Source organism: Oncorhynchus nerka, unplaced genomic scaffold, assembly GCF_034236695.1.
Source record: "Oncorhynchus nerka isolate Pitt River unplaced genomic scaffold, Oner_Uvic_2.0 unplaced_scaffold_1087, whole genome shotgun sequence".
Taxonomy (NCBI): Eukaryota; Metazoa; Chordata; class Actinopteri; order Salmoniformes; family Salmonidae; genus Oncorhynchus; species Oncorhynchus nerka.
The window spans coordinates 70999-96590 of record NW_027040228.1 but is presented as its reverse complement, the minus strand read 5'-3'; the positions used below and the strand labels follow the sequence as shown (position 1 = coordinate 96590).

At 47.6% G+C, this 25592-nt stretch overlaps 1 protein-coding gene across 1 annotated transcript in view; it reads right to left on the bottom strand.

The window, feature by feature from the left end:
* LOC135570124 (dedicator of cytokinesis protein 1-like) overlaps positions 1-25592 on the bottom strand; it is a 157868-nt gene that overhangs the window by 67288 nt on the left and 64988 nt on the right. The window contains 5 exon segments of the mRNA XM_065016192.1: positions 3705-3813; positions 9427-9555; positions 12026-12126; positions 13728-13817; positions 24002-24099. Coding sequence (XP_064872264.1) covers positions 3705-3813; positions 9427-9555; positions 12026-12126; positions 13728-13817; positions 24002-24099 — 527 coding nt within the window.

Here is a 25592-nt window from a genome sequence, read left to right as displayed (position 1 = left end):
ATCAGTCGTTATGCTTGTCTAGAGTCATTATGCTTGTCTAGAGCCATCAGTCATTATGCTTGTCTAGAGTCATCAGTCATTATGCTTGTCTAGAGCCATCAGTCATTATGCTTGTCTAGAGCCATCAGTCATTATGCTTGTCTAGAGCCATCAGTCGTTATGCTTGTCTAGAGCCATCAGTCGTCATGCTTGTCTAGAGACATCAGTCGTTATGCTTGTCTAGAGTCATCAGTCATTATGCTTGTCTAGAGTCATCAGTCATTATGCTTGTCTAGAGTCATTATGCTTGTCTAGAGCCATCAGTCATTATGCTTGTCTAGAGTCATTATGCTTGTCTAGAGTCATCAGTCATTATGCTTGTCTAGAGTCATTATGCTTGTCTAGAGCCATCAGTCATTATGCTTGTCTAGAGTCATTATGCTTGTCTAGAGCCATCAGTTATTATGCTTGTCTAGAGTCATCAGTCATTATGCTTGTCTAGAGCCATCAGTCGTTATGCTAGTCTAGAACCATCAGTCATTATGCTTGTCTAGAACCATCAGTCATTATGCTTGTCTAGAGCCATCAGTCATTATGGTTGTCTAGAGCCATCAGTCGTTATGCTTGTCTAGAGCCATCAGTCGTTATGCTTGTCTAGAGCCATCAGTCGTTATGCTTGTCTAGAGCCATCAGTCATTATGCTTGTCTAGAGCCATCAGTCATTATGCTTGTCTAGAGCCATCAGTCGTTATGCTTGTCTAGAGCCATCAGTCATTATGCTTGTCTAGAGTCATCAGTCATTATGCTTGTCCTAGAGCCATCAGTCATTATGCTTGTCTAGAGCCATCAGTCGTTATGCTTGTCTAGAGCCATCAGTAATTAGGAGGGAGGGAGGGAGGGAGGGAGGGAGGGAGGGATCAGAAAATACCTTGAGGAGGAGCTAAAGAGGAAGAACGCAGAGAAGCCCCGGGACACAGAACAGGTCAGAGAGCGCATGAGAGAGCGAGAGAGATACGTCGGGACACAGAACAGGTCAGAGAGAGAACACAGACATAGATAACAGTTGCAGAAGAAATACATATGAACACAGAGGGGAGGGAGGCACATGGAGAGATCTATTCAGATAGACAATGAATAAAGAGGGGAGGGAGCCACATGGAGAGATCTATTCAGATAGACAATGAATAAAGAATGGAACAACACACAGACAACAATAGGAGATACAGTACCAGTCAAAAGTCTGGACACATCTACTTATTCCAGTTTTTTTTTTTTACTATTTTCTACATTGTAGAATAATAAGTGAAAACTAATGAAATAACACATATGGAATCATGTAGTAAACAAAAAAGTGTTAATTATACAAATCAAAATATATTGTATATTTCAAATAGCCACCCTTTGCCTTGATGACAGCTTTGCACACTCTTGGCATTCTCTCAACCAGCTTCATGAGGTAGTCACCTGGAATGCATTTCCATTAACAGGTGTGCCTTGTTAAAAGTTAATTTGTGGAATTTCTTTCCTTTCTTAATGCATTTGAGCCAATCAGTTGTGTTATGTTGTGACAAGGCATGGGTGGTATACAGAAGCTATTTGGTAAAAAAAACAGCTCAAATAAGCAAAGACAAACGACAGTCCATCATTACTTTAAGACATGAAGGTCAGTCAATCCTGGGAAATTTTCAAGAACTTTTAACGTTTCTTCAAATGCAGTAACAAAAACCATCAAGCGCTGTGATTAAACTGGCTCTCATGAGGACCGCCACAGGAAAAGAAGACCCAGAATTACCTCTGCTGCAGAGGATACGTTCATTAGAGTTAACTGCACCTCAGATTGCAGCCCAAATAAATGCTTCAGAGTTAAAGTAACAGACACATCTCAACATCAACTGTTCAGAGACTTGCTTGGATATGAACTACTTTGAAGAATCTAAATTCTAAAATATTTTTGTTTAACACTTTTTTTTAGTTACTACATGATTCCATATGTGTTATTTCATAGTTTTTTGATGTCTTCACTATTATTCTACATTGTAGAACATAGTACAAAAATATAGAAAAACCCTTGAATGAGTAGATGTGTCCAAACTATGGACTGGCTCTATATATTGTCCTTTACTCCTAGGAGAGCATGATACATATGGACCGATTAATTAGGGACGATTTCAAGTTTTCATGACAATCAGTAATCAGCCTTGTTGGACGCCGATTATGGCCGATTACATTGCTCCACGAGGAAACTAGTTAACTAGTGGTTGATGATATTACTAGGTTAACCAGCTTGCCCTGCGTTGCATATAATCAATGTGGTGCCCGCTAATTTATCATCGAATCACAGCCTACTTCAACTTCGCCAAACAGGGGGATGGTTTTTACAAAAACGCATTTGCGAAAAAACCATAAACATCTTAAAATCAATACACAGATGTATATATTTTTAAACCTGTATATTTAGTTCAAAGAAATTCATGTCAGCAGGCAACATTAACCAGGTGAAGTTGTGTAACTTCCCCTGCGTTCGTTCCACGCAGAGTCAGGGTATATGCAGCAGTTTGGGCCGTCTGGCAGAGTCAGGGTATATGCAGCAGTTTGGGCCGTCTGGCAGAGTCAGGGTATATGCAGCAGTTTGGGCCGTCTGGCAGAGTCAGGGTATATGCAACAGTTTGGGCCGTCTGGCAGAGTCAGGGTATATGCAACAGTTTGGGCCGTCTGGCTCGTTGCCAACTAATTTGCCAGAATTTTACGTAATTATGACATAACATTGAAGGTTGTGCAATGTAACAGGAATATTTAGACTTAAGGACGCCACCCGTTAGATAAAATACGTAATGGTTCCGTATTTCACTGAACGAATAAACGTTTTGTTTTCAAAAATGATAGTTTCCGGAAATTGACCATATTAATGACCCAAGGCTCGTATTTCTGTGTCATTATGTTATAATTAAGTCTATGATTTGATAGAGCAGTCTGACTGAGGCAGCAGCAGGCTCGTAAACATTCATTCAAACTTTACTGCGTTTGCCAGCAGCTCTTAGCAATGCTTGATGCACAGAGCTGTTATGACTTCAACCCTATCAACTCCTAAGATTAGGCTGGCAATACTAAAGTGCCTATTAGAACATCCAATAGTGAAAGGTATATGACATGCAAATGGTATAGAGAGAAATAGTCCTATAATTCCTATAATAATTACAACCTAAAACTTTTTACCTGGGGAATATTGAAGACTCATGTTGAAAGGAACCACCAACTTTCATTTGTTCTCATGTTCTGAGCAAGGAACTGAAACGTTAGCTTTCTTATATGGCACATATTGCACTTTTACTTTCTTCTCCAAAACTTTGTTTTTGCATTATTTAAACCAAATTGAACATGTTTCATTATTTATTTGAGACTAAATAGATTTTATTTATGTATTATATTAAGTTAAAATAAAAGTGTTCATTGTTCATTCAGTATTGTTGTAATTGTCATTATTACAAATATATATATTTTTAAAAATTAGAAAAAATATTAGGCCAATTAATCAGTATTGGCTTTTTTTTGGTCCTCCAATAATCGGTATCGGTGTTGAAAAATCATAATTGGTCGACCTCTACTATAGACACATAGTGGACATGAGATGGGAACTAGAGACTGATATACACAGGGAGACAAAATACCATGGAAACACAAAAGGCATCACTCTGAAGCAGAGCCAGACTATATGATTGATGTCCTACCTTCACCATGCCTGTGTTCTCAGAGTTGATGTTCATCATGTCATTGAAGGAAGTGAAGAGATTCCTCAAGGACTCCATGAAGTCTGCTTCTCCTTTGTTCTCATACAGTCTGGGGAGAGAGGAGAGACGGATGGACGGACAGAGGGAGATAGGAGGGAGAAGAGGAGAGATGGATGGATGGATGGAGACATGGATGGATGGAGGGAGGGAGGGATGGAGGGAGGGAGGGAGGGAGGGAGGGAGGGAGGGAGGGAGGGAGGGAGGGAGGGAGGGAGGGAGGGAGGGAGGGAGGGGAGAGACGGATGGACGGAGGGAGGGAGGTAGGAGGGAGAGGAGAGATGGATGGAGGGACGTAGGGAGAAGAGGAGAGATGGATGGAGGGACATAGGGAGAAGAGGAGAGATGGATGGAGGGACGTAGGGAGAAGAGGAGAGATGGATGGAGGGAGAGGAGAGACGAATGGACGGATGGGTGGATGGAGACATGGAGGGAGGGAGGGAGGGAGGGAGGGAGGGAGGGAGGGAGGGAGGGAGGAGGGAGAAGAGGAGAGATGGATGGATGGAGGGAGAAGAGGAGAGATGGATGGATGGAGGGAGAAGAGGAGAGACGGATGGATGGACGGAGGGAGGTAGGAAGGAGAGAAGGATGGATGGAGGGAGAGAGGGATGGATAGAGGGAGAGGAGAGAGGGATGGAGGGAGAGAGGGATGGATAGAGGGAGAGGAGAGAGGGATGGAGGGAGAGAGGGATGGAGGGAGGGATGGATGGAGGGAGAGAGGGATGGATGGAGGGAGAGAGGGATGTAGGGAGAGGAGAGAGGGATGGGGAGAAAAGAGATGTTGGGAAGAGGGATAAGAGGAGAGAGGGGAGGTAGAAGAGAATTTAGGAAGAGAATGGGAGAGAGAGAGGAGTGGAGATTGAAAGGGAGGAGAGGAGAGAGGGGTGGTAGGAGAGAATGAGGAAGAGAGTGGGAGAGAGAAAGGAGTGGAGAGAGAAAGGGAGGAGAGGAGGAATTAAAACCGATGATTTAGAGACCTTTCATGAAGTCCCTCCACACACAGAGACGTGCTGTTAGCTCACACAGAGATGTAAACAGGCCCCCTGTAGCCGGTTGCCAGTAGGCCACTTCTCTGTCATTGTTATATCACAGTTCTCTACCCATCAAACCAGGGCCCACTGACTGTAGGCTCAGCATGGGTTCTCCATGCAAATACCAAACAAGACCAAAATACCTTGATCATTGCTGATCATCGTTAGCATCTAAAACAAGCGGGCTACTCCAGCCTGTCTGCTTCCAGCGCCAAAAACAACGGCAAGTCCTGGCATACCAAAAGACGTATATTAATGAATTAATTAGCATATTCATCTGGAATACTTTACGTAGGGGGAAGAACAGTTCATGTGATTTATTGATGCGATCGCCAGGTACAAGGCTTTGTAACTGTTTTATAATGAAGGAATCAGGCCAGACGAGGTGTGGTATATGGCCATTATACCACGGCTAAGGGCTGTTCTTACCCATGACGCCACGCGGAGGGCCTGGACACAGCCCTTAGCCGTGGTATATGGCCATATATCACAAACCCCCGAGGTGCCTTATTGCTGTTATAAACTGCTTACCAACCTAACTATATGCTAACCACATCACGTCGAGCATTGGCTACACAGCGGGAAATGGTTCAACTCTGAGACTGTCGATCCCTACAGAATAAGAGCAAATCTTAGACACGAATTACTAGTCCGCAGCTAGATATAATTAATATAATTATCAACTGTGTGTAGTGACTCTTTTGTCTTTCCCGCTCTTTCTCAGTCCACACCCACACCCACTTCCCAGCCCACACCCACTTCCCAGTCCACACCCACTTCCCAGCCCACACCCACTTCCCAGCCCACACCCACTTCCCAGCCCACACCCACTTCCCAGCCCACACCCACTTCCCAGTCCACACCCACTTCCCAGCCCACACCCACTTCCCAGCCCACACCCACTTCCCAGTCCACACCCACTTCCCAGTCCACACCCACTTCCCAGCCCACACCCACTTCCCAGCCCACACCCACTTCCCAGCCCACACCCACTTCCCTTTGTCCACCAAGCCGTCATATTGGCTGAGCCCACTAGGGAACCTCGTCATTTCCTCGTAACCAGATCTACTGTTTGTTTGTTTATGCATTTCTGTGAATGTAAATAAATGATTAAGACAATTGGTTTATGGATGACTCATAGTGAACACTGGGTTCGTGCAGATAACCAACAATTTACGACGTTTGGAATGAGACTAACGCGAGGTGAAGAAAAATTCATTCATTTAAATACTAACTGATCAGATGTTAAAATATCTGAAGAGTTATAATTAGGAAAATTATAAATTTGTAATCTGAATATTTTCCGTGGTGCCCCGACTTCCTAGTTAATTACATTTACATGATTAGTATAATCACGTAATAATAATTACAGAGAATTGATTTGATTAAATACCAGTTTTCACTTTTAATGATACTGGACTGAACAGTTTGTATGGAGGCAGAATCTGGACTGTAACAGTTTGTATGGAGGAATCTGGACTGTAACAGTTTGTATGGAGGAATCTGGACTGTAACAGTTTGTATGGAGGCAGAATCTGGACTGTAACAGTTTGTATGGAGGCAGAATCTGGACTGTAACAGTTTGTATGGAGGAAGAATCTGGACTGTAACAGTTTGTATGGAGGCAGAACCTGGACTGTAACAGTTTGTAACAGAATCTGTGTAGGTTTGCAAGACAGAGGACTGTAACAGTTTGTATGGAGGCAGAATCTGGACTGTAACAGTTTGTATGGAGGCAGAATCCCAGTTTGTATGGACTGGACTGTAACAGTTTGTATGGAGGCGGACTGTAACAGTTTGTATGGAGGCAAATCTGGAACTGTAAACAGTTTGTATGGAGGCAGAATCTGGACTGTAACAGTTTGTATGGAGGCAGAATCTGGACTGTAACAGTTTGTATGGAGGCAGAATCTGGACTGTAACAGTTTGTATGGAGGCAGAACTGGACTGTAACAGTTTGTATGGAGGCAGAATCTGGACTGTAACAGTTTGTATGGAAACACACGTTACAGAATCTGGACTGTAACAGTTTGTATAATCTACAGTTTGTATGGAGGCAGAATCTGGACTGCTGAGGGGGACAACTGACATGTTTAGGAGGGGGTTACTTTGTATGGATACTGGACTGAGGGGGACAAGACATGTTTGTAGAGGGGAATCTGTTAACAGTTTGTATGGAGGCCTGGACTATAACTGCTAACAGTTGTATGGAGGCAGAATCTGGACTGTAACAGGGGGACAACTGAACATGTTTAGAGGGGGGACTGTAACAGTTTGTATGGAGGCCTGGACTGTACTGTTGATGGGGGACAATCTGGACTGTAACAGTTTAGAGGCAGAATCTGGTTACTTTGTATGGAGGCAGAATCTGGACTGTACTGCTGAGGGGGACAAGACATGTTTAGAGGGGAATCTTACTTCCTGCTATACTGCTGAGGGGACAGACAAGACATGTTTAGAGGGGGTTACTTCCTCCTATACTGCTGAGGGGGACAAGACATGTTTAGAGGGGGTTACTTCCTCCTACACTGCTGAGGGGGACAAGACATGTTTAGAGGGGGTTACTTCCTCCTATACTGCTGAGGGGGACAAGACATGTTTAGAGGGGGTTACTTCCTGCTACACTGCTGAGGGGACAAGACATGTTTAGAGGGGGTTACTTCCTCCTATACTGCTGAGGGGGACAAGACATGTTTAGAGGGGGCTGAGGGGGACAAGACATGTTTAGAGGGGTTACTTCCTGCTACACTGCTGAGGGGGACAAGACATGTTTAGAGGGGGTTACTTCCTCCTATACTGCTGAGGGGGACAAGACATGTTTAGAGGGGTTACTTCCTCCTACACTGCTGAGGGGGACAAGACATGTTTAGAGGGGGTTACTTCCTCCTACACTGCTGAGGGGGACAAGACATGTTTAGAGGGGGTTACTTCCTGGGGGGGGACAAGACATGTTTAGAGGGGTTACTTCCTGCTGAGGGGACTGCTGAGGGGGACAAGACATGTTTAGAGGGGGTTACTTCCTGCTACACTGCTGAGGGGGACAAGACATGTTTAGAGGGGGTTACTTCCTGCTATACTGCTGAGGGGGACAAGACATGTTTAGAGGGGGTTACTTCCTGCTATACTGCTGAGGGGGACAAGACATGTTTAGAGGGGGTTACTTCCTGCTATACTGCTGAGGGGGACAAGACATGTTTAGAGGGGGTTACTTCCTGCTATACTGCTGAGGGGGACAAGACGTGTTTAGAGGGGGTTACTTCCTGCTACACTGCTGAGGGGGACAAGACATGTTTAGAGGGGGTTACTTCCTGCTACACTGCTGAGGGGGACAAGAAGGTATCCACATTACTTGACCTTGTCCACATGTTGTTTTATTACAGCCTCAATTGAAAATGAATTCAATGTAGATGTTGTGTCACGGTCCTACACACAATACCCCATGTTCATGTTAAAAATGGAATGATGTTTTTAGACATAATAATGATAAGTATTCAACCCCTTTGTTATGACGAGCCGAAATCAGTTCAGGAGTAAAAAATGTGCTTAACAAGTAACATAATCAGTTGCATGGACTCTGGGTGCAATAACAGGGTTTAACATTTTTAATGACTACCTCATCTCTGTACCCCACACATACAATTATCTGTAAGGTCCCTCAGTCAAGCAGTGAATTTCAAACACAGATTCAACGACAAAGACCAAGGAGGTTTTTCCAATGCCTCGCAAAGAAAGGAACCTATTGGTAGATGGGAAAAACTAATTAAAAGCAGACATTGAATATCCCTTTGAGCATGGTGAAGTTATTAATTACACTTTGGATGGTGTATCAATATATCCAGTTACTACATAGATACAGACCTCCTTCCTAACTCAGTTGCCGGAGAGGAAGGAAACCACTCAGGGATTTTAGCATGAGGCCAATTGTGACTTGTGACAGTAACAGAGTTTAATGGCTCCGATAGGAGAAAACTGAGGATGGATCAACAACATTGCAGTTACTCCACAATAATAACCTAAAAGACAGAATGAAAAGAAGGAAGCCTGTAGTACATAATAAAATATTCCAAACATACATCCTGTTTGCAATAAGGCACTAAAGTAAAACTGCAAAACCTTTGGCAAAGAAATCAACTTTATCATCTGAATACAAAAGAGTTCTGTTTTGGGCAAATCCACACTAAATATTTTCAAGCATGGTGGTATTGGCTGCATCATGTTATGGGTATGCTTGTCATCGGCAAGGACTAGAGAGATCTTTAGCATAAAAATAAACAAAACAGAGGTAAGCACAGGCTAAACCTGGTTCAGTCTGCTTTCCAAAGGACACTGGGAGAGTAATTCACCTTAAAGCAGGACAATAACCTCAAAACACAAGGTCATATCGACACTGGAGTTGCTTTCCAAGATGACATTGAATGTTCCTGAGGGGCCAGGTTTAAGTTTCGACTGAAATCGGCTTGAAAATCCATGTCAAGGGGGTGTAGGGGTGTAGGGGTGTGTAGGGGTGTGTAGGGGTAGTAGTGTAAGGGGGTATAGGGGGTGTAGGGGTGGTGTAGGGGGTGTAGGGGTGTGTAGGGGGCATAGGGGGTGTAGGGGTATGTAGGGGTGTGTAGGGGGTGTGTGTGTACACTTACTGGTTGAAGAGGACCCTGGAACGCACTATAAACTTGAATATGTACTCCAGAGCTTTCATGGCCTTCAGCAGCTGTTCCGTCAGCTTCTCTGCATTCTCCACATAGTTCTTCAAAACCTTGGTCAGCTTCCTGAAGAACATACACATGTACATATGTATTTAGATACATATACACACATATATATATATACATATATATATATATATACATATATATATACATATATATATATATATATATATACATATATATACACATTTATATATATATATATATATATATATATATATATATATACATTATATATATATATATATATATATATATACATACATGCATACATACATACATACATACATACATACATACATATATACAGTGGGGCAAAAAAGTATTTAGTCAGCCACCAATTGTGCAAGTTCTCCCACTTAAAAAGATGAGAGGCCTCCCCTTCTCTCCCCTCCCCTCCTACATAGTAGTTTAGGACGGTGGTTTGCTTCCTGGTGAAATCCAAATTCAAGCAGTTGATCATCCATTCTGGGATGTTCTGGAAACCCGTTACGAACCCACCTCACCGAGACGCTCCTACGTTGTGTTCAGTTGTATTCGTTCACATTGAACGCGTACAGCATTTATTAACAGCTGTTGGCATGCCGATGGAGTCCCGCGTTATGCACATGGCCTTGGTACACGGTTATGCTCCAACAGGGAGAAGAAGAAGCGGGGGCCTCCCGGGTGGCGCAGTGGTTAAGGGCGCTGTACTGCATCGCCAGCTGTGCCACCAGAGACTCTGGGTTCGCGCCCAGGCTCTGTCGTAACCGGCCTGTGGGGCGACGCACAATTGGCCTAGCGTCGCCCGGGTTAGGGAGGGTTTGGCCGGTAGGGAAATCCTTGTCTCATCGCGCACCAGCGACTCCTGCGGCGGGCCGGGCGCAGTGCGCGCTAACCAAGGTTGCCAGGTGTTTCCTCCGACACATTGGTGCGGCTGGCTTCCGGGTTGGATGGTGCTGTGTTAAGAAGCAGTGCGGCTAGGCTGGGTTGTGTATCGGAGGACGCATGACTTTCAACCTTCGTTTCTCCCGAGCCTGTACGGGAGTTGTAGCCATATGACAAGATAGTAGCTACTAATTGGATACCATGAAATTGGGGAGAAAAAGGGTTAAAAAAAAGATATCATTTAAAAAGGAGAAGAAGAAGCAGCATGATGAAAACATCATCCACACCAAGTTCCCAGGAAAAAGGACCAACCCCCCCCCCGGCTCATTATAGAGTGGACAAAACATTAGGAACACTTTCCTTATATATACACTAGCAGCAGCACAACACACATTTTGCCCTCAGAACAGCCACAATTGCAATGTGTTTAAAAGCGTTCTACAGGGATGCTGGCCCACGTCGACTCCAACGCTTCCCACAGTTGGGTGGTGGACCGTTCTTGATAATCACAGGAAACTGTTGAGTGTGGAAGATCCGCCTTGCCACCTACTACCAGACCCCGTCCAAAGCCACCTACTACCAGACCCCGTCCAAAGGCACCTACTACCAGACCCCGTCCAAAGGCACCTAATTATCATGTCTTCCCCAGTCACCCTCTGAATGGTACACATACACAATCCATGTCTCAATTATCTCAAGGCTTAGAAATCCTTCTTTAACCAGTCTCCTCCCCTTCACCTACATGTCTCCTCCCCTTCACCTACATGTCTCCTCCCCTTCACCTACATGTCTCCTCCCCTTCACCTACATGTCTCCTCCCCTTCACCTACATGTCTCCTCCCCTTCACCTACATGTCTCCTCCCCTTCAACCACATTTGTCTCCTCCCCTTCACCTACATGCCTCCTCCCCTTCACCTACATGCCTCCTCCCCTTCACCTACATGCCTCCTCCCCTTCATCTACATGCCTCCTCCCCTTCATCTACATGTCTCCTCCCCCCTCATCTACATGTCTCCTCCCCCCCATCTACATGTATCCTCCCCCCATCTACATGTCTCCCCCCCTACATGTCTCCTCTCCCCCCCCCCTATCTGCATCTGCATGTCTCCTCCCCCTATCTGCATGTCTCCTCCCCCTATATCTGCATGTCTCCTCCCCCTATCTGCATGTCTCCTCCCCCTATCTACATGTCTCCTCCCCCTATCTACATGTCTCCTCCCCCTATCTACATGTCTCCTCCCCCTATCTACATGTCTCCTCCCCCTATCTACATGTCTCCTCCCCCTATCTACATGTCTCCTCCCCCCCCCTATCTACATGTCTCCTCCCCCATATCTACATGTCTCCTCCCCCATATCTACATGTCTCCTCCCCCTATATGCATGTCTCCTCCCCCTATCTACATGTCTCCTCCCCCTATCTACATGTCTCCTCCCCCCTATCTACATGTCCCCCCCCCACCATCTACATGTCTCCTCCCCCCCCATCTACATGTCTCCTCCTTCATCTACACTGATTGAAGTGGATTTAACAGGTGACATCAATAAGGGATCATATATTTCACCTGGATTCACCTGGTCAGTCTATATCACGGAAAAAGCAGGTGTTCCTAATGTTTTGTCCACTCAGTACATTTCTCCAGCAGTAATAAGCTGTACTCACGTGTACGCCAGAGTAGCACTGAAATGCTTCCTTATGTAGGTCTCAAGGACGGGGTTAAAGTGCTGAAACTTTCTGTCTGCAATGAGTCCAATTATGAATACCTGCCAGAATCAAAACAGAAACACAGTCATTAAAAACACAAACCGTACGGTCACAAGAGTCGGGATGCAAAACTAGACCTTTTCTTTCTTCATTGAAAATGGACAAAAAAAGGAGAGAGAGATTGGAAATGAGATTGGAAATAATGAAAAGCCAATTTTCTCTGTATTCTATTATTTTCTCCCCAGATAATGTAAGACGCAGTAGTCGTTCTTCCTCTCTGTAGTTTCTCTCTGGATAAGAGGAGCCGGCTGGTAATTACCTAGTCAAAGTAGACCATTACAAAACCACATCACATAACAGTTGCTGATACAGGCTTTGTACAATAAAGGTGCGTCAGAAGTTCAAATCAATGAAATAGTTACAAAAAGACATTGGGATGATGATTTAATATTATATAGTACGAGAACCAGCTCTATTAATGTAGAGATATTTAGTCGACTACTTCTTTCAGCTTTAGAGAGATGTGTTTTAATTAAGACTGTGTCTGGCAGGAAAATACATGGGCTGTAGGATCTCATGCACGGTGTGTGTGTGTGTGTGTGTGGGTGTGTGTGTGTCACGGTGTGTGTGTGTGTGTGTGTGTGGGTGAGTGTGTGGGTGTGTGTGTGTAATACGATCCACCCTGTGATGTCACTTATCTGTGGTATAGACTACGGTCTGATGGCTCAAATACTTCATTCAGTGGAACGTTATCTATTAGGTAGGCCTCCCAACAGGTAGGGTAGGCCTCCCAACAGGTAGGGTAGGCCTCCCAACAGGTAGGGTAGGCCTCCCAACAGGTAGGCCAGGCCTCCCAACAGGTAGGGTAGGCCTCCCAACAGGTAGGCCAGGCCTCCCAACAGGTAGGCCAGGCCTCCCAACAGGTAGGCCAGGCCTCCCAACAGGTAGGCCAGGCCTCCCAACAGGTAGGCCAGGCCTCCCAACAGGTAGGCCAGGCCTCCCAACAGGTAGGGCAGGCCTCCCAACAGGCAGGCCAGGCAGGCTCCCAACAGGTAGGCCAGGCCTCCCAACAGGTAGGCCAGGCCCTCCCAACAGGTAGGCCTCCCAACAGGTAGGCCTCCCAACAGGCAGGCCAGGCCTCCCAACAGGTAGGCCTCCCAACAGGCAGGCCTCCCAACAGGCAGGCCTCCCAACAGGTAGGCCTCCCAACAGGCAGGCCTCCCAACAGGTAGGCCTCCCAACAGGCAGGCCTCCCAACAGGTAGGCCTCCCAACAGGTAGGCCTCCCTGTCCTCTGGTTGTCTCTAACCCAGGACCTGTCTTGTCTCTGGCACATAGCTAACATTCCTTAATGGTGGTAAGGTGTGTATTTAGCAGACTTTCAAAACCACACAATGCCTGAGGCAGACCAGAGGCAGAGAGACAATCTGGGACAACTTTTCTGTATTCTGTTTGTCCACACGGGATACTGTGAATCTATGTCAACTTTCTCTTTGACAACACACGCATACATTAGTAATGTGTATGAGTCATAGCTGTATGATACGGCCACACCGCCACAGTCTGGTACAACAGTATAATATCCTAACACACGAAACAGAACAAAATCAAATATTTAATGTGTGTGTGTGTGTGTGTTTTAAAAAACAACCTGTACTTACCAAGGAATCAAACACCAGGGTGTCAAACGTGTCACTGTCTGAGTTCTCCATCATAATGTTAAACAGGGCATCAAGGGTGTCCTGCAGAAACTACAAGGACAAGAAACACAACGTGTTACAACAGAGAGAGGATATAAGTCCACGTCTAAAACAGCACCCTATTCCCTTATGGGGCTCTGCCAAAAGCAGTACACTATATGGGCAATAGGTTGCCATTTGAGAAGCACAAGTCATTGAAAAAAAAATCATGCATAAACATTCATTCTCATTGTCTGTCCATTCATTCATTCTCATTGTCTGTCTATTCATTCATTCTCTTTGTCTGTCTATTCATTCATTGCCATCCCCTAGTCAGACTCGGGTGGCGTGCATATTATCCACTGCTTCCGAGGATATGACTCGCTATATTACTCGGACCCTGGACAATAAAGTATACGAGCTCAGGGCGAGGATCACCTTCCAGAGAGACATCGGGGACTGTAACATACTCTGTTTAACGGAATCATGGCTCTCTTCTGGAGTTGTCCCCCTCCATTCAGCCAGCGGGGTTCTCCGTCCATCGAGAGGAGAACGGCGGAGGGATTTGATTTATGATTAACAACTCATGTTGTGATTTTGGTAACGTACAGGAAGTCCTTTTTGTTCTCCCCATCTGGAACACCTCACCATCAAATGCCGACCATGATTAGTGTAGTGTCAACAACGCAGCCACTGCCAGCTAGCCTACAAAGTCAACAACGCAGCCACTGCCAGCTAGCCTACTTCAGCAGTACTGTATCATTTTAATCATTTTAGTCAATAAGATTCTTGCTACGTTTAACTTTCTGAACATTCGAGACGTGTAGTCCACTTGTCATTCCAATCTCCTTTGCATTAGCGTAGCCTCTTGTGTAGCCTGTCAACTATGTGTCTGTCTATCCCTTTCTCTCCTCTCTGCACAGACCATACAAACGCTAACACCCTAATCTGGTGGTCCCAGCGCGCACGACCCACGTGGAGTTCCAGGTCTCCGGTAGCCTCTGGAACTGCCGATCTGCGGACAACAAGGCAGAGTTCATCTCAGCCTCCTCCTCCAGTCCCTCGACTTCTTGGCACTGACGGAAACATGGATCACCACAGATAACACTGCACTCCTACTGCTCTCTCTTCGTCCGCCCATGTCACACCCCGAGAGCTTCTGCAGCGGGTGGTGGCACCGGGATCCTCATCTCTCCCAAGCCTTCTCTTTCTCCCCTTACCCATCTGTCTATCGCCTCCTTTGAATTCCATGCTGTCACAGTTACCAGCCCTTTCAAGCTTAACATCCTTATCATTTATCGCCCTCCAGGTTCCCTCGGAGACTTCATCAATGTGCTTGATGCCTTGATAAGCTCCTTTCCTGAGGACGGCTCATCTCTCACATTTCTGGGCGACTTTAACCTCCCCATGTCTACCTTTGACTCATTCCTCTCTGCCTCCTTCTTTCCACTCCTCTCCTCTTTTGACCTCACCCTCTCACCTTCCCCCTACTCACAAGGCAGGCAATACGCTCGACCTCATCTTTACTAGATGCTGTTCTTCCACTAACCTCATTGCAACTCCTCCAAGTCTCCGACCACTACCTTGTATCCTTTTCCCTCTCGCTCTCATCCAACACTTCCCACACTGCCCCTACTGGATGGTATCGCGCCGTCCCAACCTTCGCTCTCTCTCCCCCGCTACTCTCTCCTCTTCCATCCTATCATCTCTTCCCTCTGCTCAAACCTTCTCCAACCTATCTCCTGATTCTGCCTCCTCAACCCTCCTCTCCTCCCTTTCTGCATCCTTTGACTCTCTATGTCCCCTATCCTCCAGGCCGGCTCGGTCCTCCCTCCCGCTCCGTGGCTCGACGACTCATTGCGAGCTCACAGAACAGGGCTCCGGGCAGCCGAGCGGAAATGGAGGAAAACTCGCCTCCCTGCGGACCTGGCATCCTTTCACTCCCTCCTCTCTACATTTTCCTCTTCTGTCTCTGCTGCTAAAGCCACTTTCTACCACTCTAAATTCCAAGCATCTGCCTCTAACCCTAGGAAGCTCTTTGCCACCTTCTCCTCCCTCCTGAATCCTCCTCCCCCCCCCCTCCTCCCTCTCTGCAGATGACTTCGTCAACCATTTTGAAAAGAAGGTCGACGACATCCGATCCTCGTTTGCTAAGTCAAACGACACCGCTGGTTCTGCTCACACTGCCCTACCCTACCCTGCTCTGACCTCTTTCTCCCCTCTCTCCAGATGAAATCTTGCGTCTTGTGACGGCCGGCCACCCAACAACCTGCCCGCTTGACCCTATCCCCTCCTCTCTTCTCCAGACCATTTTCCGGAGACCTTCTCCCTTACCTCACCTCGCTCATCAACTCATCCCTGACCGCTGGCTACGTCCCTTCCGTCTTCAAGAGAGCGAGAGTTGCACCCCTTCTGAAAAAACCTACACTCGATCCCTCCGATGTCAACAACTACAGACCAGTATCCCTTCTTTCTTTTCTCTCCAAAACTCTTGAACGTGCCGTCCTTGGCCAGCTCTCCCGCTATCTCTCTCAGAATGACCTTCTTGATCCAAATCAGTCAGGTTTCAAGACTAGTCATTCAACTGAGACTGCTCTTCTCTGTATCACGGAGGCGCTCCGCACTGCTAAAGCTAACTCTCTCTCCTCTGCTCTCATCCTTCTAGACATATCGGCTGCCTTCGATACTGTGAACCATCAGATCCTCCTCTCCACCCTCTCCGAGTTGGGCATCTCCGGCGCGGCCCACGCTTGGATTGCGTCCTACCTGACAGGTCGCTCCTACCAGGTGGCATGGCGAGAATCTGTCTCCTCACCACGTGCTCTCACCACTGGTGTCCCCCAGGGCTCTGTTCTAGGCCCTCTCCTATTCTCGCTATACACCAAGTCACTTGGCTCTGTCATAACCTGGTCTCTCCTATCATGGTCATTGCCAGGTATGCAGAGACATATCAGTGTGGACACACACCTCAAGCTGATTAATCTTCTCCTTTCCCCGTTCCTGTAGGTTCATGCTCTACAACATCCGCAGAGTACGAAGAACCCTGCCTCACAACAGGAAGCGGCGCAGGTCCTAATCCAGGCACTTGTCATCTCCCGTCTGGATTACTGCAACTCGCTGTTGGCTGGGCTCCCTGCCTGTGCCATTAAACCCCTACAACTCATCCAGAACTCCGCAGCCCGTCTGGTGTTCAACCTTCCCAAGTTCTCTCACGTCACCCCGCTCCTCCGCTCTCTCCACTGGCTTCCAGTTGAAGCTCGCATCCGCTACAAGACCATGGTGCTTGCCTACGGAGCTGTGAGGGGAACGGCACCTGAGTACCTCCAGGCTCTGATCAGGCCCTACACCCAAACAAGGGCACTGCGTTCATCCACCTCTGGCCTGCTCGCCTCCCTACCACTGAGGAAGTACAGTTCCCGCTCAGCCCAGTCAAAACTGTTCGCTGCTCTGGCCCCCCAATGGTGGAACAAACTCCCTCACGACGCCAGGACAGCGGAGTCAATCACCACCTTCCGGAGACACCTGAAACCCCACCTCTTTAAGGAATACCTAGGATAGGATAAAGTAATCCTTCTCACCCCCCTTAAAAGATTTAGATGCACTATTGTAAAGTGGCTGTTCCACTGGATGTCATAAGGTGAATGCACCAATTTGTAAGTCGCTCTGGATAAGAGCGTCTGCTAAATGACTTAAATGTAAATGTAAATGTAATTACCTCTCAAGATAAATTATCTTCGGTTATCATTACTGCCTATGTGCAAACTGGAAACTGCTGACATCACATGTATTGTAGCTGGGGCCTTTAATAAAAGGAAATCTTAGGAAAATGTCAACAAAATTCTAAACACATCCTCTGTGCTACACGCACATCACAACCTCTGGATCATTGCCACCCGCCCTCCCTTCTGCAAATCAGATCACACCTCTATTCTGCTCCTCCCCACCTATACGCAGAAACTTGAGCAGGTAGAACCCATGGTGAGGACTGTTCAACGTTGGTCTGACCAATCAGAATCTATTCTTGATCACGCTCTAACCACTAGGCTACCTGCATGGAGGATGTTGTTACCACTGTGACGATTACAAAAGATCCAAACCATTACGAGACGCCAGCATTTGTGCAAAACTGAAAGTGCAAATTTAACCATGGCAAGGTGACATGGACGTGTACAAACAGACCAGCTATGACCTCCATTAGGCTCCGTAAGGCAATCACAGAGGTTAAACGACAGTACAGGGACAAAGTGGCCTCTCAATTCAACGGCTCAGACACGAGACGTATGTGACAGGGACTCCAGACAATCACTGATTATGAAAAGGCAAATCAAACCACATCACAGACACCGATGCCTCACTTCCAGGAAAACCACATCTAGCCACCGTCACGGGCCCCACGCACAGCACACGAGTCCCCAGAGCAGACTAGCTGGCTGGAGTGTTTTTTACAGGAAAAATCCAAGAACTCATTTCCATTATCATGAAGTGCTTTGAGAGGCTAGTTAAGGACCATATCACCTCCATCACCACATCACACAGACACCGTGCCTGCTTCCAGGAAAACACATCGCAGACACCCCGTGACACCCAGGACCCACTTTAATTGCAAAATCTCATCATTAGCCACCGCTCGGGCCCTGGATCTGAACTCAGAAGTCCTGTGGAACTGGGAAAACCAAAATGCTGGACTTCCTGGAAAACGGGCCGACCCCAAGAGGTGAAGGTAGGCAACAACACCTCTGCCACGCTGATCCTGAACAAGGTGAGCCCCACAGGGGTGGGTGCTCAGCCCCTTCCTGTACTCTGTGTTCACCCATTAAAGGCGTAAAATCAATCATCAAGTTTGCTGACGACAACAGTGTTAAGCCTGATTACCGACACTGACAAGACATCCTACTGGGAGGAGGTGAGAGCCCTGGCAGAGTGGTGCCAGGAAAATAACCACTCCCTCAACGTCAACAAAACCAAGGAGCTGATCGTAGACTACAGAGGACAGCAGAAAGAGCACGTCCCCATCCACATCGACGGGGCAGCAACGGAGAGGGCCAAAAGCTTCAAGTTCCTCTGCGTGCACGTCACCGACGACCTGAAACGGTCCCTTCACACAGACAGCGTTGTGAAGAAGGTGCAACAGAGCCTCTTCAACCTCAGGAGGGTGAAGAAATTGGGCCTCACTAACTCCTACAAATGGACAGTTGAGAGCATCCTGCCTGTCTGTATCAAAAAACTGCGTTGAAATGTATTTGGCTAAGGTGTACAGTTGAAGTCGGAAATGTACACACACTTAGGTTGGAGTCATTAAAACTCGTTTTTCAACCACTCTACACATTTCTTGTTAACAAACTATAGTTCTGGCAAGTCGGTTAGAACATCTACTTTGTGCATGACACAAGTAATTTTTCCAACAATTGTTAACAGACAGATTATTAAACTTATAATTCACTGTATCACAATTCCAGTGGGTCAGAAGTTTACATACACTAAGTTGACTGTGCCTTTAAACAGCTTGGAAAATTCCAGAAAATGATGTCATGGCTTTAGAAGTTTCTGATAGGCTAATTGACATCATTTGAGTCAATTGGAGGTGTACCTGTGGATGTATTTCAAGGCCTACCTTCAAACTCAGTGCCTCTTTGCTTGACATGATGGGAAAATCAAAAGAAAGAAATCAGTCAAGACCTCAGAAAAAAACACCGAGGTAAGGGTGGAGAGTTGTGGAGTAGTGAGGAATGGGGGCCGAGGTCAGGTCACTGATAAGGGTGGAGAGTTGTGGAGTAGTGAGGAATGGGGGTCGATGTCAGGTCACTGATAAGGGTGGAGAGTTGTGGAGTAGTGAGGAATGGGGGTCGATGTCAGGTCACTGATAAGGGTGGAGAGTTGTGGAGTAGTGAGGAATGGGGGTCGATGTCAGGTCACTGATAAGGGTGGAGAGTTGTGGAGTAGTGAGGAATGGGGGCCGAGGTCAGGTCACTGATAAGGGTGGAGAGTTGTGGAGTAGTGAGGAATGGGGGCCGAGGTCAGGTCACTGATAAGGGTGGAGAGTTGTGGAGTAGTGAGGAATGGGGGTCGAGGTCAGGTCACTGATAAGGGTCGAGAGATGTGGAGTAGTGAGGAATGGGGGCCGAGGTCAGGTCACTGATAAGGGTGGAGAGATGTGGAGTAGTGAGGAATGGGGGCCGAGGTCAGGTCAGGTCACTGATAAGGGTGGAGAGATGTGGAGAAGTGAGGAATGGGGGCCGAGGTCAGGTCACCGATAAGGGTGGAGAGATGTGGAGTAGTGAGGAATGGGGGTCGAGGTCAGGTTAACGATAAGGGTGGAGATCTGTGGAGTAGTGAGGAATGGGGGCTGAGGTCAGGTCAGGTCACTGATAAAGGTGGAGAGATGTGGAGTAGTGAGGAATGGGGGTCGACGTCAGGTTACTGATAAGGGTGGAGAGATGTGGAGTAGTGAGGAATGGGGGTCGAGGTCAGGTCACTGATAAGGGTGGAGAGATGTGGAGTAGTGAGGAATGGGGGCCGAGGTCAGGTCACTGATAAGGGTGGGGAGGTGTGGAGTAGTGAGGAATGGGGGCCGAGGTCAGGTCAGGTCACTGATAAGGGTGGAGAGATGTGGAGTAGTGAGGAATGGGGGCCGAGGTCAGGTCACACTGATAAGGGTGGAGAGATGTGGAGTAGTGAGGAATGGGGGTCGAGGTCAGGTCACAGATAAGGGTGGAGAGATGTGGAGTAGTGAGGAATGGAGGTCGAGGTCAGGTCACCGATAAGGGTGGAGAGATGTGGAGTAGTGAGGAATGGGGGCCGAGGTCAGGTCACCGATAAGGGTGGAGAGATGTGGAGTAGTGAGGAATGGGGGCCGAGGTCAGGTTACCGATAAGGGTGGAGAGCTGTGGAGTAGTGAGGAATGGGGGCTGAGGTCAGGTCAGGTCACTGATAAGGATGGAGAGATGTGGAGTAGTGAGGAATGGGGGTCGACGTCAGGTTACTGATAAGGGTGGAGAGATGTGGAGTAGTGAGGAATGGGGGTCGAGGTCAGGTCACTGATAAGGGTGGAGAGATGTGGAGTAGTGAGGAATGGGGGCCGAGGTCAGGTCACTGATAAGGGTGGGGAGGTGTGGAGTAGTGAGGAATGGGGGCCGAGGTCAGGTCAGGTCACTGATAAGGGTGGAGAGATGTGGAGTAGTGAGGAATGGGGGCCGAGGTCAGGTCACTGATAAGGGTGGAGAGATGTGGCGTAGTGAGGAATGGGGGTCGAGGTCAGGTCACAGATAAGGGTGGAGAGATGTGGAGTAGTGAGGAATGGAGGTCGAGGTCAGGTCACCGATAAGGGTGGAGAGATGTGGAGTAGTGAGGAATGGGGGCCGAGGTCAGGTCACCGATAAGGGTGGAGAGATGTGGAGTAGTGAGGAATGGGGGCCGAGGTCAGGTTACCGATAAGGGTGGAGAGCTGTGGAGTAGTGAGGAATGGGGGCCGAGGTCAGGTCAGGTCACTGATAAGGGTGGAGAGATGTGGAGTAGTGAGGAATGGGGGTCGAGGTCAGGTTACTGATAAGGGTGGAGAGATGTGGAGTAGTGAGGAATGGGGGAATCGAGGTCAGGTCACTGATAAGGGTGGAGAGATGTGGAGTAGTGAGGAATGGGGGCCGAGGTCAGGTCACTGATAAGGGTGGGGAGGTGTGGAGTAGTGAGGAATGGGGGCCGAGGTCAGGTCAGGTCACTGATAAGGGTGGAGAGATGTGGAGTAGTGAGGAATGGGGGCCGAGGTCAGGTCACTGATAAGGGTGGAGAGATGTGGCGTAGTGAGGAATGGGGGTCGAGGTCAGGTCACAGATAAGGGTGGAGAGATGTGGAGTAGTGAGGAATGGAGGTCGAGGTCAGGTCACTGATAAGGGTGGAGAGATGTGGAGTAGTGAGGAATGGGGGCCGAGGTCAGGTCACACGATAAGGGTGGAGAGATGTGGAGTAGTGAGGAATGGGGGCCGAGGTCAGGTTACCGATAAGGGTGGAGAGCTGTGGAGTAGTGAGGAATGGGGGCTGAGGTCAGGTCAGGTCACTGATAAGGATGGAGAGATGTGGAGTAGTGAGGAATGGGGGTCGAGGTCAGGTCAGGTTACTGATAAGGGTGGAGAGATGTGGAGTAGTGAGGAATGGGGGTCGAGGTCAGGTCACTGATAAGGGTGGAGAGATGTGGAGTAGTGAGGAATGGGGGCCGAGGTCAGGTCACTGATAAGGGTGGGGAGGTGTGGAGTAGTGAGGAATGGGGGGTCGAGGTCAGGTCAGGTCACTGATAAGGGTGGAGAGATGTGGAGTAGTGAGGAATGGGGGCCGAGGTCAGGTCAGGTTACTGATAAGGGTGGAGAGATGTGGAGTAGTGAGGAATGGGGGCCGGGGTCGAGGTCAGGTCACTGATAAGGGTGGAGAGATGTGGAGTAGTGAGGAATGGGGGTCGAGGTCAGGTCAGGTCACCGATAAGGGTGGAGAGATGTGGAGTAGTGAGGAATGGGGGCCGAGGTCAGGTTACCGATAAGGGTGGAGAGCTGTGGAGTAGTGAGGAATGGGGGCTGAGGTCAGGTCAGGTCACTGATAAGGATGGAGAGATGTGGAGTAGTGAGGAATGGGGGTCGAGGTCAGGTCACTGATAAGGGTGGAGAGATGTGGAGTAGTGAGGAATGGGGGTCGAGGTCAGGTCACTGATAAGGGTGGAGAGCTGTGGAGTAGTGAGGAATGGGGGTCGAGGTCAGGTAACTGATAAGGGTGGAGTAGTGAGGAATGGGGGCTGAGGTCAGGTCAGGTCACTGATAAAGGTGGAGAGATGTGGAGTAGTGAGGAATGGGGGTCGAGGTCAGGTTACCGATAAGGGTGGAGAGCTGTGGAGTAGTGAGGAATGGGGGCTGAGGTCAGGTCAGGTCAGGTCACTGATAAGGGTGGAGAGATGTGGAGTAGTGAGGAATGGGGGTCGAGGTCAGGTCACTGATAAGGGTGGAGAGATGTGGAGTTTTGAGGAATGGGGGTCGAGGTCAGGTCACTGATAAGGGTGGAGTAGTGAGGAATGGGGGTCAAGGTCAGGTCAGGTCATTGATAAGGGTGGAGAGATATGGAGTAGTGAGGAATGGGGGTCGAGGTCAGGTCACTAATAAGGGTGGATTTTGAGGAATGGGGGTCGAGGTCAGGTCAGGTCACTGATAAGGGTGGAGAGATATGGAGTAGTGAGGAATGGGGGTCGAGGTCAGGTCACTAATAAGGGTGGAGTTTTGAGGAATGGGGGTCGAGGTCAGGTCACTGATAAGGGTGGAGTAGTGAGGAATGGGGGTCGAGGTCAGGTCACTGATATGGGTGGAGTAGTGAGGAATGGGGGTCGAGGTCAGGTCACTGATATGGGTGGAGTAGTGAGGAATGGGGGTCGAGGTCAGGTCACTGATATGGGTGGAGTAGTGAGGAATGGGGGTCGAGGTCAGGTCACTGATATGGGTGGAGTAGTGAGGAATGGGGGTCGAGGTCAGGTCACTGATAAGGGTGGAGTAGTGAGGAATGGGGTTCGAGGTCAGGTCACTGATAAGGGTGGAGTAGTGAGGAATGGGGGTCGAGGTCAGGTCACATTAAGGGAGAAGGAACAGTTTATTACCCAGATCAATTAACTTCCTGCCTAGCAACAAAGACGTAATGTTCAGAGAGAAGGAGGACACTTCACCTTCAGTGGGGTCTATATACTGGTGCTGTTGAGAACAGGTCTGTCTGTTCAGCATCCCGTTGGGTGGATAAACTTGGTCTGAGCGTTTCATATTTGTCCGGTAGTTCTTCCTCTTGTTTATTTAGAACCTAACAATACGGAGGATATTTTCTTTTGGTTGCAGAATTCTGGATTCAAATTCTCAATTTGACGTTTGTCCCATTTTGTGAATTCTTGTTTGGTGAGCGGAACCCCAGACCACACAACCGTAAAGGGGACATGTTTCCTGAGACAGCCGTCATTAGACTGATAGTATAGTTTATTACAAAAATGTGAACGTGAATTTACAGGGAGGAAGACTGTCAAGGTATAACAGTGAGCCTTGTCAACATTGATCAAGGGTGAGATACTAAAATGGAACCTCTATACAGGAGAATTACAAACCCTTCCTCTAGAACTCAGGGTTCCAAGCTGCTTTCTTGGTCAGTTGACCTCAAATGGGCCGAACTGGTTAAAGAATACAAATGTTAAAGAATAAAAAAATTAAAAATCCTAATGGGTCATATTGCGTTACCTATGAACTTTGACCTCTCACCTTGACGACCTCTCCTCCCTCGACCTTCATCAGCTGTCGGAGGTTCTGCTGTAGGAGGCTGGTGTTGGAGCGCCACTTCAGCAGGCCCAACAGATCCACTATAAGAGACATAACAGACAGAAGAGAGGGCAGACAGATGTTACAACAACAGACCCACTATACGAGACATAACAGACCCAACAGATCCACTATACGAGACATAACAGACAGAAGAGAGGACAGACCCAACAGATCCACTATACGAGACATAACAGACAGAAGAGAGGACAGACCCAACAGATCCACTATGCGAGACATAACAGACAGAAGAGAGGACAGACCCAACAGATCCACTATACGAGACATAACAGACCCAACAGATCCACTATACGAGACATAACAGATAGAAGAGAGGACAGACCCAACAGATCCACTATACGAGACATAACAGACAGAAGAGAGGACAGACCCAACAGATCCACTATACGAGACATAACAGACAGAAGAGACATAACAGACAGAAGAGAGGACAGACCCAACAGATCCACTATACGAGACATAACAGACAGAAGAGAGGACAGACCCAACAGATCCACTATACGAGACATAACAGACAGAAGAGAGGACAGACCCAACAGATCCACTATACGAGACATAACAGACAGAAGAGAGGACAGACCCAACAGATCCACTATACGAGACATAACAGACAGAAGAGAGGACAGACCCAACAGATCCACTATACGAGACATAACAGACAGAAGAGAGGACAGACCCAACAGATCCACTATACGAGACATAACAGACAGAAGAGAGGACAGACCCAACAGATCCACTATAACAGACAGAGATGTACAGACCCAACAGATCCACTATGCGAGACATAACAGACAGAAGAGAGGACAGACCCAACAGATCCACTATACGAGACATAACAGACAGAAGAGAGGACAGACCCAACAGATCCACTATACGAGACATAACAGACAGAAGAGAGGACAGACCCAACAGATCCACTATACGAGACATAACAGACAGAAGAGAGGGCAGACAGATGTTACAACAACAGACCCACTATACGAGACATAACAGACCCAACAGATCCACTATACGAGACATAACAGACCCAACAGACCCACTATACGAGATATAACAGACCCAACAGATCCACTATACGAGACATAACAAACAGAAGAGAGGACAGACCCAACAGATCCACTATACGAGACATAACAGACCCAACAGATCCACTATACGAGACATAACAAACAGAAGAGAGGACAGACCCAACAGATCCACTATACGAGACATAACAGACAGAAAAGCGGACAGACACAACAGATCCACTATACGAGACATAACAGACAGAAGAGAGGACAGACCCAACAGATCCACTATACGAGACATAACAGATCCAACAGATCCACTATACGAGACATAACAGACAGAAGAGAGGACAGACCCAACAGATCCACTATACGAGACATAACAGATCCAACAGATCCACTATACGAGACATAACAGACAGAAGAGAGGACAGACCCAACAGATCCACTATACGAGACATAACAGACAGAAAAGAGGACAGACCCAACAGATCCACTATACGAGA